Source organism: Elephas maximus, chromosome 4 (genome assembly GCF_024166365.1).
Source record: "Elephas maximus indicus isolate mEleMax1 chromosome 4, mEleMax1 primary haplotype, whole genome shotgun sequence".
Taxonomy (NCBI): domain Eukaryota; kingdom Metazoa; phylum Chordata; class Mammalia; order Proboscidea; family Elephantidae; genus Elephas; species Elephas maximus.
In genome coordinates, this window is record NC_064822.1 from 185,071,893 (window position 1) to 185,089,470 (window position 17,578).

The 17,578-nt window shown below is 41.3% G+C and overlaps 1 protein-coding gene across 3 annotated transcripts in view; it reads left to right on the plus strand.

Moving 5' to 3' along the window:
• The window catches only part of XPNPEP3 (X-prolyl aminopeptidase 3), an 84,454-nt gene extending 69,312 nt beyond the window's left edge, over positions 1-15,142 (plus strand). For all 3 annotated transcript variants that reach the window (XM_049884470.1, XM_049884471.1, XM_049884472.1), the window contains 3 exons: positions 8,002-8,179; positions 9,560-9,680; positions 11,385-15,142. In XM_049884470.1, coding sequence (XP_049740427.1) covers positions 8,002-8,179; positions 9,560-9,680; positions 11,385-11,551 — 466 coding nt within the window. In that variant the 3' untranslated portion in view covers positions 11,552-15,142. The remainder of the gene's footprint in view (positions 1-8,001; positions 8,180-9,559; positions 9,681-11,384) is intronic.
• Positions 15,143-17,578: the final 2,436 nt, after the last annotated feature.

Here is a 17,578-nt window from a genome sequence, read left to right on the forward strand (position 1 = left end):
ATTGAACATACACTGGAGTCCCAGAAATTGAAGAGAGAGAAAACGGGGCAGAAAAAAAACATTTAAAGAAATAATGGCCCAAAACTCCCCAAATTTGGTGAAAGTCTAGATAGCAGCCAGAGAAGAACAACACATTTGTTGTTGTTGTTAGGTGCTGTCAAGTCAGTTACGACTCATAGCAACCCTTTTGTACCACAGAACGAAACAGGCTCACAGTCGATGTTATGCTTGAGCCCATTGTTGCAGCCTCTGTGTCAATCCATCTGTCTTCCTCTTTTTCACTGACCTTCTACTTTACCAAGCATGATGTCCTTCTCCAGGGACTGATCCCTCCTGATAACATGTCCAAAGTATGTGAGATGTAGTCTTGCCATCCTTGCTTCTAGGGAGCATTGTGGTTGTACTACTTCCAAGACCGATTTGTTAGTTCTTTTGGCAATCCATGGTATATTCAACATTCTTCACCAACACCACAATTCAGAGGTTTCAATTGAAAACACGATGGGTTGGGTCAGGTGCACCTTAGTACTTGAAGTGACATCTTTGCTTTTTAATACTTTAAAGAGGTCTGTTGCAGCAGATTTGCCCAATGCAGTGTGTCTTTTGATTTCTGACTGCTGCTTCCATGGCTCTTGATTGTGGATCCAAATAAGATGAAATCCTTGACAGCTTCAGTCTTTTCTCCATTGATCACGATGTTGCTCATTGGTCCAGTTGTGAGGATTTTTGCTTTCTTTATGTTGAGATGTAATCCATACTGAAGGCTGTGGTCTCTGATCTTCATCAGTAAGTGCTTCAAGTCCTCTTCACTTTCAGCAAGCAAGGTTGTGTCATCTGCATAACGCAGGTTGTTAATGAGTCTTCCTCCAATCCTGATGCCCCGTTCTTCTTCATATAGTCCAGATTCTTGGATTATTTGTTCAGCATACAGATTGAATAGGTATGGTGAAAGGATACAACCCTGACACACACCTTTCCTGACTTTAAACTATGCAGTATCCCCTTGTCTTGTTCAAACAGCTGCCTCTTGATTTGTCTATAGATTCCTCATGAGCACAATTAACTCTTCAGGAATTTGCATTCTTTGCAATGCTATCCATAATTTGTTACGATTCACAAGTCAAATGCCCTCGCATAGTCAGTAAAACACAGGTACACATCTTTACGGTATCCTCTGCTTTCAGCCAGGATTCATCTGCCATTAGCGATGATGTCCCTGGTTCCACATCCTCTTCTGAGTCGGACTTGAATTTCTGACAGTTTCCTATTGATACACTGCTACAGCCACTTTTGAATGACCTTCAGCAGAATCTTGCTTGCATGTGTATTAATGATGTCATTTGATAATTTCCAATTTCAGTTGGATCACCTTTCTTGAGAATAGGCATAAATATGGATCTGTTCCAGTTGGTTGGCCAGGTAGCTGTCTTCCAAATCTTGGCATAGACAAGTGAGCACTTCCAGTGCTGCATCTGTTTTTTGAAACATCTCAATTGGTATTCCGTCAATTCCTGGAGCCTTGTTTTTTGCCAATACCTGTAGTGCAGCTTGGACTTCTTCCTTCGATACTGTCAGTTCCTAATCATATGCTACCTCCTGAAATGGTTGAAGGTCACCAAATTCTTTTTGGTATAATGACTCTGTGTACTCTTTCTATCTTCTTTTGATGCCTCCTGCGTCATTTAATATTTTCGCCATAGAAACCTTCACTGTTGCAACTCAAGGCTTGAATTTTTTTCTTCAGTTCTTTCAGTTTGAGAAATACCGAGCTTGTTCTTCCTTTTTGGCTTTCTATTGCCCGATCTTTGCGCATGTCATTATAGTACTTACATATAGACTTGCAAATAGACGTGACATTACGTGTAGAGGAACAATGATTAATGACTGACCTCCTCCACCAGAAAGCGGCAAAAGGACACTTAAAGTCAACCAGGATTCTATATCCAGCAAAAGAAGCCTTCTTAAGTGACAGTGAAGTGAAGACATTTTCTGATAAACAAACACTGAGGGAATTTGTTGTCACCAGAACTGCACTACAATAAATGCTAATGAAGTTGCTTAGGCTGAAGGGAGGTGACTCCAGATGGTAATTTGGACCTAGAGGAAGGAAGGCAGATCACCAGAAATGGTAAATATTTAGGTAAATATAAAAGGTGATACTTTTTTTTCTTCTGTTAATGTCTTTTAACTGTAAGACTACATTGTGGTGTTTATAATGTATATAGATGTAATATGACAGCAATAGCACAAAGAGTGAGGGGAGTAAATAGAACTCAGCTTTTTCAAGGTTCCTATAGTTTATGTAGCTGGATAATGAGTAAGGAAGACCAAAGAATAATTAATGCCTTTGAATTATGGTGTTGGTGAAGAATATTGAATGGACTGCTGGAAAAAGGAACAAATCTATTTTGGAAGAAGTACAGCCAGAATGCTTCTTAGAAGCAAGGATGGTGAGACTTCGCCTCACATACATTGGATGTGTTGTCAGGAGGGACGAGTTCCTGGGGAAGGACATCATGCTCGGTAAAGTGGAGGGTCAGCAAAAAAGAGGAAGACCCTCAACGAGATGGACTGACACAGCGGCTGCAACAACGGGCTCAAGCATAACAATGGTAGTGAAAATGGTGCAGTACCGGGCAGTGTTTCGTTCTGTTGTGCAGAAGCTCACTATGAGCCAGAACCAGCTCCTCGGCACCAGAGCAACATATTTTATGTGAAATGCTACAGTACTGTGCAAATCAGGATAAATTAAAGACGTATATTCTAATCCCTAAAAAAAAACACCAAACCCATTGCCATCGGGTTGATTCCTCCTCATCGCAACCCTATAGGACAGAGTAGAACTGTCCCGTAGGGTTTCAAGGAGTGGCTGGTAGATTCAAACTGCCGACGTTTTGTTTAGCAACCACTAAAAAATCATGCAAATAGGTATAGCTAAAAAACCAATAGATTAATTAAAATGGAATACTAAAAAATATTTTATTAACTCAAAAAAAAAAAAGAAGGAAAGGAGAAAGAAAAACAGACAAAAAAAAAAATGTTGTGTGGGATATGGCCAAAGCAGAAATTTATAGCTTTAAATGCTTATATTAGAAAAGAAGTTTCCACTTTTAGAAGTTATCAAAAATACGAGTAAATTAAACCCAAAGTAAATAAGCGGAAAGAAATAATGAAGACCAGAAATTAATGAAATAGGAAAAAAAGACAAACAGTAGATAAAATTAACAAAGCCAAATGTTTATTCCCTTGAGAGATTAATAAAATTGATAAATTCTCTAGCAAGCAAAAAAAAAAAAGGAGAAAACGTAATTATCAGGAAAGAAAGAGGGGATATCACTGTAAATCTTACAGATGTCAAAAAGATAAAAAGAATTGTTAAAATAACTATGTCAGTAAATGGCAATTTCAATGAAATAGGCAATTTTCTTGGAAAACACAATTTACCAAAACTTGACACAAGATCAAATAGAAAATCTGAGTAGCCCTGCACCTATCAAGTAGGACTAATTTCTTAAAAATTCTCCACACAAAAAAAACTCTAGATCCAGTGGTTTTACTGATGAATTCTGGCAAACATCTATGGATGAAATAATGCCAACCTTACTCAAGCTCTTTAGGAAATAGAAAAAGAATACTTTCCAAGCATTTTTTTGAGATATAACCAATATATAAAATATATAACCAATGGGGTTTATCCCAGGAATATGAGGTTACACACTTTGGATGTTTTCAGGAAGGATCAGTCCCTGGAGAAGGACATCACGTTTGTAAAGTAGAGGGTCAGCGGAAAAGCGGAAGACCCTCAACAAGATGGATTGACTCAGTGGCTTCAACAACGGGCTCAAGCATAACAGTCATTGTGAAAATGGCGCAGGACCGGGCAGTGTTTCTTCTGTGATACATAGGGTCGCTGAGTCAGAACCGACTCAAGGGCACCTGACAGCAATAGTGAGGTTATCTAACGTTCCAAAATCCCTATTAATCAATCATCCAGAATAAGCAGAAAAATCAAATGATCATTTCATTACTCAGAAAAAGCATTTGACAAACTTTAATAGCCATTTATGATGAAAACTCTTAGCAAACTTGGAATAGAGCGTTCTTAATCTAATCAAGACCAGCTTCAAAAAACTACAGCTTACACAATATTAATGGCAAAGCACTTCAGATTGGGAAGAAGACAAGGATGCCCACTGTCCCCATTTGTATTAATTGTTGTACTGGAGGTCTGAGCCAGGGCAGTAAAGCAAGCAGAAGAAATAAAAGGCATAAAGGTTAGGGAGAACAGGTATGGAAGTGTCCCCTCGGATGAAATGGTTGTTTACATATAAAATCCTGAGGAACCATCAAAAAACTACAAGAGCTAATAAACAGGCCTTCAAACTGTTCGTTTTGGTTTGAACCCTTGCTGAGAATTTGCATTTCCACCCCAGATATACTGAGTCAGAATCTACTTTCTCAAGATCCCCAGGTGATTCTTATGAATAATAAATTTCAGGAATTCCTGCTCTATTAGTGGCTCTCAGAGCTGGTCCCTAACCAGCAGCATTAGCATCGCCTGGGAACTTGTTAGAAATGCAAGTTCTCAGCAGGGTCAGAACCTGGATGAACCAGTTTAAAGCACTGGTAATAAGTGAGTTTAGCAGGGTCTCAGAATATAAGGTCAATATACAAGTATCAATCTGTGTTTCTATATACTAGAGAAGAAAACATTGGGATATGAAATTTTTAATAATTCATTTATAACATCAAAAAGCATAAAATACTTAGGAAGAAATTTAATAAAAAATGCACAAAATCTTGATGCTAAAACTGTAAAATACTACTGAGAGAAATTAAAGAATACCTAAGTGAATAGAGAGTTTATATTCATGGATTAGGAGATTAAATATTGTCAAGATGTCTTTTCTCCCCAAATTATCCATAGATTCAGCATGGTCCCAACCATAATTCCAGCAAACTTATTTTGTAAAAGTTGAGAAGCTGATTGTAAAATATATACGGAAATGAGAAGGACCTAGAATAACCAAAACAATTTTGAAAAGATGAAGGATTTAAACTACCTTCAAGGCTTACTATAAAACTACAGTAATCAAGACAGTGTGGTACTGGCAATAAGATTAGGCAAGTAGATCAATGGAATGGCATGGAGAATCCAGAAATAGACACGCTTATACAGTCACTTGATTTGAGACAAGGGTGTCAGAGCCTTTGGGGAAAAGAAAATCTTTCAAGGAATGATACTGGAACACTGGATATCTGTATGGAAAAAAGGTAAACCTCAACCCTTACCCAGGCCATATCTAAAAATTACTTTGAGATGGAATATAGACCTAAGCATAAGTCAAAATTATGGAGGTTTTAGATTAAAATATTGGAGATGATTGTCACCACTAGAGGGTAGGCAAAGATTTCTTAGGACTTCAGAGAGCAATAATCATAAAGAGAGCAAAACCAAAATTGATCAGCTAGACTTTAGCAAAAATAAACGGTTCTGCTTATCAAAAGACACTATTAAGACAATGAATAGGCAAGCCAGACCAAACCAGTTGCTGTCCAGTTGATTCCAACTCGCAGTGACCCCATGTGTTAGAGTAGAACTGTGCTCCATAAAGTTTTCAAAGGCTGATTTTTTAGAAGTAGATTGCCAAGCCTTTCTTTCAAGGCACCACCTTTGGCTGGACTCGAACCTCCAACCTTTCAGTTAGCCCCCGAGCATGTACACTGTTTGCACCATGCAGGGACTTGGAGGCAAGCCCGAGACTGGGAGAGATTTTTTGCAAGACATGTATCTCACAAAAAACGACTTGAACAGAAACTTCACAAAGAAACATATCCAAATGGCCAATACACACTTGAAAAGTATTCATCATTTTGTTAGTCATAGGGAATACGGATTAAATTACAATGAGACACATCCACTAGAATGGACGGAATTGAAAAGATGAACCACACCAAGTGTTGGCGAGGATGTGATACAACTGGAACTCTCATATAGTGCTCATGGTAATGTAAAATGCTGCACCACTTCGGGAGGTTTTTTGGCAGCTTCTTATAAAAAATAAAAATAAACAGCTATGCTTTGACCCAGCAATTCCACTTCTACATACTTATCCAGGAGAAATGAAAGCATATGTTCACCAGAAGACTTGGACGAGAAGTTCGTAACAGCTGTATTCATGTCGCCACGGACTGGAAACAACCTCATGTCCGTCAGCAGGAGAATTAATACACAAACTGTGCTCTGTTCATACAACGGAATACCAGTCAGCAATAAAAAGGAACAAACTACTGATTGAAGCAGCAGCATCAGTGACTCACGTGGACTTTATGCTCAGTGAAGGAAGCCAGACAAGAAAGAGTGCGTACTATATAATTCCATTTATATGATATTCTAATACAGGCAGAACTAATCTAAGGTGAAAATACCAGAATACCGCTTAGCTCTGAAGGCGAGGGTATAAGTGAAAAGAGACATGAGGAAACTTTCTGGGAGGTGGAAATGCTGTCATTACAGGGATGTGGACGCATCCATTTGTCAGAATTGGGCAGTTCGGGTTTGGGTATTTCAGTGTACATAAATTTTCCTTTGGACGTGTTATCGGGAGAAACCAGTCCCTTGGTAAAGCAGAGGGTCAGTGAAAAAGAGGAAGACCCTCAACGAGATCAATTGACACATTGGCTGCAGCAATGGGCTCACACATAACAATTGTGAGGATGGCACAGGACTGGGCAGTATTTTGTTCTGTTTACATAGGGTCCATATGAGTCGGAACCAACTCGATGGTACCTAGCAACATAACAAACTTTACATTAGAAAGTGAACTATTAAAAATATAATTAATAATAGAGAGATGGGGTGGAATGTCGTTGAAGTTATTGATACAAGCATAACAATGTTGATAATGGTTGAACTTGAAAGGTGGGTACATAGTCATTGATTGGACTAGTACATCGTATTGTTGTATTTAACCATTATTCTATTAGGAGACATTTAGATTGTGTCTAATACTTTACAGTTATCAAAACATTACAGTGAACATTTTTGTACATTTTTTTCAATTTCAATTATTTTCTTAGGATGGATCCTTACAGTAATTACAAGCTCTAAGTGTATGAGCGTCTTTAAGGCTTTTGACTTAATTGGCTGTGCTCATTTATACTCCCACCACCAGTGTATGAGAATTCACGCCGTATACCACTCCAGCTCACTTTTGTCTCATTTTTTTCTCTGGGATTACTACAGAAATCGCTATTCAAACAACACTCAGATACTAGTAAGATTCTAGGCGCCCAGGTATTGATTAGTTTATCCCATGACACTGGCTCCACCTGTCAGAAATGGAGCCCTAGGCTTTGTTTTTTTTTTTTGCCTTTTTTTTTTTTTTTAATGGTAGCCTGTACACTTGTGGTATATTTGAGTTACGACGAACCGTACTAATGACCTAGTGACCGTCTGTTATTTGTTTTTCATATATCTTATCATTAGTAATACACACTTCATACAATGTTGTATCACACCATTTGCTGGTGTTCTCATTCTCAGATGTTCATTCGCAGATGTTCAAAGATAGAATTTATAAAGGTACTGATAATAAAAGGCAGTAATAATGAAAACGTACCCCCCAAAAAGTTTTCAACTTATGTCAGAATGGACTTAATGACGGCGGTGTCAGAACAGAACCCCGTCATAAGTCAGAGACTACCTGCACTCTCAGATATGAGCAAGGTTGAAGGCTGAGCCTGGCCTGGCCCTTTGGCTGCATTCCTGGCTGGGTGCATCTTCTAACCTGCTGACCATTTGAAGGAGCTGCCCCAGCCCGAAGGAGTGAACATCTAGGGCATGGGGAAGGTCCTGTCACTAAAGATAGCTGGGTGCTTATCAGATACCAACAGTGCCCCATCATCATCATCTTGGAGTTTTTCTAATCACACTTAGAAGCAAACTTCCTACATTGTCAGATGATTGCAAATTCAGGTTCTTTGGTTTCCTGTCCGCAGGTTCACGGCACCTCAGGCAGAACTCTATGAAGCTGTCCTAGAGATCCAGAGAGCTTGTCTGACCCTCTGCTCCCCTGCTTCGAGCTTGGAGAACATCTACAGCACAATGCTGACACTGATAGGACGGAAACTTAAAGAGCTGGGGATCGTGACCCATCAGAAAAATGATGCATTCAAGGTACTTCTCTTGACCGCTTTTTCAAGAACACCTAACATTCTGCTCAGGTTTTACCCTATATAAAGCTGAAAAGATTTAGAAATAGTCTTTGTGACACTTCATCTCAAAGAGGCTGAGATTCAGAACTCGTTCAGGAGAGACTTAGATTTAATTATTTAAATTGAATCAGCTCCAACTCATGGCAACTCCACACGTGTCAGTCTACCATGCTTCATAGGGTTTTCGATGACTGATTTTTCAGAAGTAGGTCGCCAGGCGTTTCTTCCGAGGTGGGTGGGCTCGAATTGGCAGCCAAGCACATTAACCTTTTGTACCACCCAGGGACTCCAAAGTCAAGCCTGCGTGGATTAAAACAAAGGGAGTCAGTATGTATTTCTCCCAGAAGATGGCAGCACCTTCTGGTTCATTGCATAAAGCATAACTAGCTAAAGAGTCAGACAACACAAAATGAAGTCTGGTGCAGACAGGGTGGAAAAGACACAAAAAAGGAGGAGAGGCTAACTCTTAATCCTTCTGTGGTGATTCTGAAAAGGAAGAGGTTGAAAGGGAGGGTGTTTGTTGCTTCAGGGATGTTGAAACATTAACAGTATGCCCTAGGACCCCGTCTTTAAGGGAATTTTGTCTGCATCCCAAATGTGAATAGTGTTCAGTAACAATGGAAAGCCTCAGCTTTAAAAAAAGATGATGGGTGCTGAAGCTGTGCAGACCATTAGGCATCTCCCACTTCCAAGCTGAGACTGCCAGGGCCTCTTTATCAATAGAAAAGAAACTATAAATTTCCTCCTGCCAAGGCCAGCAAATCTTTAATTAACCAATAGAAGAAATGTCTAGGCTGGTAGATGCCCAGTAATTATGCTATTGTTTGACGTCTCATGCCCACTCCACAAACTGCTGTGAGACGCCTCAGGTCTCTAGGGTGGGCTTCCTGAGAGGTGTGTAAGAACATGGGAAAGAGAGCTATTCTAACTGTCACCAAAAACCAAACCCATTGCCATCGAGTCAATTCTGACTCATAGCGACCCTGTAGGAGCAGCCTGAGCTCTTAACCACTGTGCCACCAGGGTTCTGCATGGTCACCGCCACCCCTCGAAATAAAGAGATTTTCATTTGCCTTAGTCAGTGCTGGAGTTGCCCAAGTCAGGATGTTAGTATATTAACTAGAGGGGATGGAAGTACAGGTTAGTTAGAATGCCACTGGCAGAATTGCATATAAGAAATGGCAGTTTATCAGGCGTCTTAACTATTAGCCCAAGAATAGGTTAAACATAAATGGCAGAACCACAGGGGAGGTATTACCATGTGTCTCACTGGTTTCCACATGTCCAGCTTTCCCCTTAACCGTCATTGCCCTAATAACACTGTGGTAATTATCTTTTCCAGGCTGCTCGAAAATACTGCCCTCACCATGTTGGTCATTACCTTGGGATGGACGTCCATGACACTCCCGACATGCCCCGTTCCCTCCCTCTGCAGCCTGGCATGGTGATCACTGTCGAGCCAGGTAAGGGGATTGCTAACGGCCTTTGACCCTGGGTTACATAGAATAATAATGCGAGCTAGCAAGGTAGACATTGTTTGTTCTTACCTGAACCAGCATAATTAAACTACAAAAAACAAGAAAATGAACCTCTTTGGTGTGGTAGGGAACTTTATTTGTTTTACGTTTATGTTTAGCTTTCTCATTTAACATCACACAGTTTGTTTAATTTGACTTCTCCTATCAACAACAGATGGAGAATACTTTCCATAAGTAGATATTAAGAAATAAATCTTTTTTAAAGCTGCCTCTGCCAAGGCCAATTTGTGTGAGTCTCCCATTTAATAGTGGCTGGACCGCTCGAGGAAACCCTGGTGGCGTAGTAGTTAAGTGCTACAGCTGCTAACCAAGAGTTTGGCAGTTCGAATCCACCAGGCGCTCCTCAGAAACTCTATGGGGCAGTTCTACTCTGTCCTATAGGGTCGCTATGAGTCGGAATCGACTTGATGGCATTGGGTTTGGTTTTTCTGGTTTTGGACCGCTTGAGCTTCTAAAGTGCCCGAGGCATTCATGCAGAGAGATGCTCAGGTTGTCCGTGGTCTCAGTTACAACACCTCTGGAGACTGCGTGGAACTGCCCAGCATTATCCCGTGGCTTAGTACCCAGGTCCTTTCTCATAAGCCCCAGAGAAAGGGAACAATCTAGTAGGTTAATGACTTGGATGGTGCTGGGCGTTGGTCAGAATTCTGAAGAGAAGTGGTGGCTACAGTGGATGTGAAGATTGTTGTTAGGGGAACTGGTTTATAAACGCTGATACTGTCTTTGCCATGAAAACGGATCTCAGTCTTAGATTCAAGTGTTTTCATCTCTAAATTATATAAACCTTATATGGGCAACGTCTTGCCTACCACTCTCTGAGCCCAGCCGTACGTTGCTGTCTGTGGTCTTAGCATTTAGTCCAGTCTAGCTGGTACATAGGTGTTTCCTTAGGCTTTGACTACGTCTTCCTTCGCTGCTCTTTTTCTTTTTATGACGGAGCAGTATCTGTGAGTTTAGAGGAGGAAGTTGATAATTTGTTTCACATGAAAAGACCTGGTATCTATCTGACTTCCTGTTTAGAAAAGATACTGTGGGCTCTTAGATTTTTCCAAATGTCCATTGAAGTCCTCCTGTTTCCCTTACTTTGCAGCATATATTTATATTTATAGCTTATTTGAGAAAAAAAATTTTTGATGACTATTTCCTCAACTTCTGGTTAGTTAGGCTGATAATCTGTAAGTGTTTAATACATTTTACCATACCTTATATCTTTATTTTAGCAAAATGTCCATCTTCCCAGGGCACACTGGGTGGAGAAGGATGCGTTTACCTAACCTGCTAATCCCCAGCATATACTGGCCTACTCATAAACTGAATAATTTTGGTAGCCTGCTCGAGCCACTAAAATATGACAGAATCGGGATCAACGTTATCGTAGCTGTATGGAGCCTATAGTTAATATATAAAAATAATTATAAGAATACTAATAATGGTAGTCAACATTTATTGACCATGTACCAGGCCCTTTTTTTTTTTTTTACATGTTAGCTCATTGAATCCTCACAGCTCTGTTGGGTAGCTGCCATTAATATGCCGGTTTTACAGATGAGGGCATTGGGACACAGAGAGAAAAACTTACTAGCCCTAAACCACCCAGTACTGTCTTTGATTCTTTCCTCCGCTTCCCAGGCATTTATATTCCGGAGGATGACAGAGACGCCCCCGAGAGGTTTCGTGGTCTCGGAGTACGAATTGAGGATGACGTCGTGGTGACTCAGGACTCGCCCCTCATCCTTTCTGCAGATTGCCCCAAAGAGATGAGTGACATCGAGCAGATCTGCAGCAGGACCTCCTGACCCTCCTCACAGCCCCAGGCATCTCAGGTTCCTCCAAAGGGGTGTCCGCCGGCACCTGCGCATGTGTGCTTTCTGAGTGTGGCTGTGTGTGCACTGATTCACAGCTTCCATGTGGGAGCGCGGCGGCTGGATGAGTGTATGTGATTGTGTGTGTGGGGTTTTTGTTGTTGTTTTAAGTAGATGGAAATCTGGAAAGCTGAGTTTTCAACTGTATGTTACTACAGCTTTAGTAACGTTAATTCTGAGAGTTAGTGACCCGGGCAAGTTTAATTTTAAATGTAAAGAGAGGTCTTGGTTACATATGTCCGTGCATTCTAGTTAACACGTTTAGACGTACAAAAAAATTCCTTTCTTCTCTCCAGGTCCCTCCTTTTTTTGCACTTTTGCTGAGATCCGCCTGATATTGTAAGATCTTGGTGTGATGCTTATGTTTTGAGCTAATTGTCAAGGTCTCTGCCTGTACTGTAAGCCACCCATTAGTGATTGTGGGCAGCCAGTACAAGCCTTCCATAACTCCTCCCTACCTAGTCTGGATCCTGCAAGTCTGCTGGAGCCACAGCAGGCCTCATGAGCACTGGTGTCCCACGCTCCTACCCTTCAGCCACGCTCTACATTCCAGCAATGCTAGCTGTCGAACAAAACGGTTTTGAGCCTTTCTTGCCATTTGGTTGCCTGGCGCCTGGAAAGTATTTTAGGATTCTGTTAAGGAAGGAAATGGAAGAGAGAGAAAAGTATGTATTGCATCCAGTACAGGTCCTGATTTCCATCTGTCTGTCCTCCCTAACTTAAAGATGGTCCTTTGCCAGAAGTCTGCTCTTCCTTTATAGATTCTTAATGTCCTGCCCCTCCTAGCACACCCTAGATGCTGCCCCAGCCAGGGAAGAGCCTCTCCTTACCCTAGTAAAGTCAGAGTAGTGGTACCCAGTTTTCAGAGAAATGCTCCTTATATCCTTCAGTGATTCCCTCTAGAACTGATAAGAACAAAATACAGAATGCACCAAGTACCTGTAAATGCCTTACGATCCTCCCTTCCTCTGATGTTGGCACTGGAAGTGCAGGGAGTCATATTTCTCTAAACACAACATGGATGCAATTATACAACTCAGTTTGCAAGGTGAACAGGCTGGACTCCTGCAGATGGTTTCTTCAGGAGCTGCTGTCAGAGAAGGAGCCTTGAAGAACCAGTGTGTTCACCTCATCAAATCTGGACATGAGCCCAAGAGTATAAAACCAGCTGAATGATAGAGCATAGAATTTTTTTTTTCTTTTTTTTTTTAAATATTTCTCTTAGGGGAGCACATGGTAGGGATTCACACTATTTGCAGTCCTGGAAGTTTGCCTACCTTTGTGGGAAAACTCAAGGTAGGTACAGAGCCAAAAGCAGGCAGGTAGTGACTTCATCAGGAGACAGAGGTAACGTTATACACCATAGTGATGCTGTCCTGTCCTAGCGGTGTTCTTCCATGAACGCCTGGCTTTCATAACCTTATCTCAGCGGCTGCAGGGATGGATGGCTGCACAGTTGGAGCAGCCATCCCCTCCTGCCTTCCCTTCCCACTCCCCTTCAACTTCTGCGCTACCTTCTGAAGAAGAGACGTGAGAATAAACCCACAACACTGGCTCCTCTCACTTGTCCCCTCACTCCCTGGGCCTGTGTGGCTCCTACAACACTTTCCTTGGAGTGAGTTTCTTTTGTTCGTTTACAATCCTGGAGTAAGGAATTTCCTTTTCTTCCTGTAAATCGTTTTCTGTGGTCTTTAGCTTTCTAGTTGAAAATCTAGATGGCTTTCATGTAGAGTCGCATTCTTGGACACGAAATTGATTTCTCCTGGTTAGGGAAGTAAGATTCCAGTCAACTTCTGCAGATGTTGCTAGTGATAGTTAGAATGACAGTTGTGGAACTCTTCCGTGATTTTTAGTCCCTGACTCAGGTATATTGTCCTTTGAGTCCCAGGCTAACCAAGGCACCTAAGCATTAGAATCAGACTATCAGAACCATTAAGAAACGACGTAATAAATATCTCATAGCAACGTTTCAGGTGCTATTTAATACATTCAGGATGAGTAGAGCAGATAATGGAGTCCTGGTTACACCGTGGTTAGGGGCTTGGCTGCTAACCAAAAGGTCAGCAGTTCGAATCCACCAGCCACTCCTTGAAAACCCTATGGGGAAGTTCTGCTCTGTCCTGTAGGGGCGCTACGAGTTGGTGGTTTAGAGCGGATAACTGCAGACAATGCACAGATCTTATTCATTCCTGGCCATGCCACAAACACACCCCACATTTCCACCAGGTGTAAGTATAGTAAATACTCCATGTATACACCTAGCTCTCCTAATGAAAACCTTAATTAAGAAAAAAAATCCTGCAAGTGTTAACTCTGGATTTTTTTCCCTCTGAAATAAAGTTGTAGAGATCTGGTTGCGTCAGGAACTATCCCACTAAGTGGAGGAAGCATACGTGGGTGTCCTTGGCTGCATGTTTTTGTCTCTGTTTCCCCACAATCAGAAAATGGAGACGGTGTCTTTTATTGGAAGCACAGCAGTCGAAATGCTGGACTAAGAACTCTTCCTGTAATCACAGTACCCAAGCTTAGAAAGTGCTTCTGTTTGTATGTGTGTCTTCCTTCAAAACATTACTTTCTCAATTTTTACAAGAACAGAAAGGAAAAAACCCTCACCAGAGACATTCTTTCTTAATTGAGATTCAGATCCATGAAACAAGTTAAATCCCCAGATAAAGACACAGGAAACTCATTATAATAGAAAAATTGAGCTTTGTTAACATTTGTCCCAGTGTACATAAGCGACACTCTCCAGCTTCTGTAATGATGAAAAGATGACACAGAGGAAGCGTAAGTGCTGCCTCTCTCCTCCCGTGCCCATGTCAGAGGTCAGGAGTGGAGCACAGTCCAGCCATGGCCTCAGAGTCTGTCCTCACAGCATTTCAGGTGACTGCACCCAGTGAAACAGAGCAGGACTTGCGTCTAAACCCTAGCTGCCATCCCTCAACTAGTACATGATGATGTGTCACCTATTTGTGTATGTGTTAGACGCTGACTGAGGGCCTGCACATGGTGACAGCATGCAGGATCCTGTTGGATGGGGCTTTTAGGGGATGGTTAATTTTTTTACTTTTTAGTTTCCTAAGGTGGGATCTCAAGCCGAGAGGGCATTTCCTGGGCAGATGCACCTCAAGCTAAATTGCTTACTGCTCCTAGAGCAACGCAAAGGTAGATGTGTCATTAAACCCAACTCAGAGCAGAATTCCATTGTCAGAAGCAACAAGCTGGGTTCTCCTGGTTACTCTTCCTATCTCTGCCTGGGTGTCACCGGTGGACCTCGGGGGAGCAGCAGTATTGTTGGAAATCAAGGTTTTTGGGGGACATGCTTCACAAGGGTCTTAGAAAACTACAACCTTTGTTAGCTCTTAGGAGTGGCTTTACATGACTTTGTGCAATTATACAGGTTCTGTTTGGACAAAACGCCGTTACTTGTTAAGGCCCTACGCATTGAGAGTAGATGTGTCATTCCCCAATGAGGGAAAAGCATTTGTTACTGTCATTTTAAAAATAAACTAAAACAATATAGAAGCATATGGCATGTGTGTGTGTTATTTTAGAAGCTAGAGTTTACAGGTTTAAATGTGAGAATATTCTGTTCTATAAAATATTTTATTTTACGCAGTATTCATTAATCGCTGTCACAGAATCATTACAGCACATTTGAAGTGATCTTATCAGTCTTAGAAGGAAAAAACAATGGATTCTGTGTATGTAGGCCCAGCCTTTTAAAAGATTGACAAAACTGACCCATAGGTCTCCAGATAACCACTATAGCACACAAGACTAAACTATAGCCAATGGGAATTTTATAAAGGCTAGGTTTTGTGGGGAAGTAGAATCAACTTGCAAAATTTTGTCAATAGGTGAACTTTCTCCCTCAGTAAGCCATATAAAGGATTGTAAGTGTAGCCGTCTTTCCCTCCTAGGAATCCTCTGGAGAGTCTGGGGCACTCTCCAAGGCATGCTTCCCGCCACTGCTCGCATCCTGGCATGCATCAAAAGACAGCTTTTTGTGGCAGATTGGAGTAAACTTGAGGGGACTTAGAGGTGTGTACCTAAGACTTCGAGGAAGAAAATTATTGTATCTTTTATATAATTAAGAAAAGAAGAAATAAAAGTTTTACAGGAATTTTTAAAATTGTTTTAACACTTCCAAAACAATATTCTTAAAAATGTTAATGGAAGACTTGAGCTTACTTCTAGGAACATGACTTTTTTTATATGAAGCCAAAACGCACAATTCCAGATCCCGACTTCTTAGAAATAAGGTCTTCAGATTCTTGATAATCACCATATGCAAGAAACCTGTTTGCACAAATAAGTAATAAAAAATTTACAACCACTTTTATGATAATTCAAAATTTTATGATTGAACTGATTAATAGGTAAGCAAAATGTGGCATATCCATACAATGGATATGATTTGGGCATGAAAAGGAATAAGTCAGACTCAAAAGGACAGCTCTTGTATGATCCCACCTGTGTGAAGCGTCTAGAATGGGCAAATGCATAGAGACAAAGGTTATTAGTGGTTTCCAGGGGCTGAAGGAGCCCTGGTAACACAGGGATTAAAGCACTCGGCTGCTAACCGAAAGACTGGCAGTTGGAACCCACCAGCTGCTCCATGGGAGAAAGATGTGGCAGTCTGCTTCCATAAAGATTTACAGTCTTGGAAACCCTATGGGAGCAATTCTCTGTCCCATAGGGTCACTGTGAGTCAGAAATGACTCCAAGGCACCGGACAGGTGGGAGGAGGGCACGGAAGTTTCAGCTGAAGGGGTTCTGATTAATACTCGGAAATGAGTGGTGGTGATGGTTGCACATCATAGTGAAAGAAAGTAAATAGAGTCACCGAATTGTACACTTAAAAATGGTTAAAATGGCCAGCCTGAGACCAGAAGAACTAGATGGTGCCTGGCCACAACCGATGACTTCCCTAACAGGGAACACAACAGAGAACCCCTGAGGGAGCAGGAGAGCAGGGGGATGCAGACCTCAGATTCTCATAAAAAGACCAGACTTAATGGTCTGACTGAAATTAGAAGGACCCTGGAGGTCATGGTCCCCAGACCTTCTGTTAGCCCAAGACAGCAACCATTCCCAAAGCCAACTCTTCAGACAGGGATTGGACTGGACTATAGGACAGAAAATGATACTTGTGAGGAGTGAGCTTCTTGGATCAAGTAGACACATGAGACTATGTGGGCAGCTCCTGTCTGGATGGGATTTGAGAGGACAGAGGGGGACAGATGCTGGCGGAATGGACACAAAAATAGAGGGTAGTGAGAAGGAGTGTGCTGTCTCATTAGGGGGAGAGCAACTAGGAGTATATAGCAAGGTGTATATAAATTTTTATATGAGAGACTGACTTGTAAACTTTAAATTAAAGCACAATTTAAAAATTTTTTACATGGTTAAAATGGCAAAAATTTTATTACGTATTTTACCACAATAAAATTAAAAATTTTAATTTAAAAATTGATGATTGAAATTAAATTTAAAGGAGCTCATAACTCTTCCATTCACTCACATGTACTGTGACATTTCTTCTAATGTAAATGGATTTCTAATCCAATTGAAATCTTTTATTTCAAATATTTCAAAAGAGTGAGGCTATAATTTATAGATGTACCTATATTGTTGGATCAGCCACCCTGCAGATAGCCTGCACTCCAATAAAAGGGCACATCGCTGACAGTAGCAAGAAGAATCTTGTAGGTAAAGTAGAGAGCTGGGCTGTCTGGAACTGCACCTGCAAGGAGCCCTTGCCCAGACTGTAGCCCCCATAACACCCATGGCCAGCAGCACCTGAGGCATCTGAACTACCAACTGTTTCAGCACCTCCATGGCTCGCTTGTCTTTGATGAGCAACAGAGCGCTCTCCAGCTGCTGCTGAAGTACATGACCTACTGGGAGGCCTTCCTTGGCCATGTTTCAGTGGGAGCAGAGCTTCTTGACAGGTAG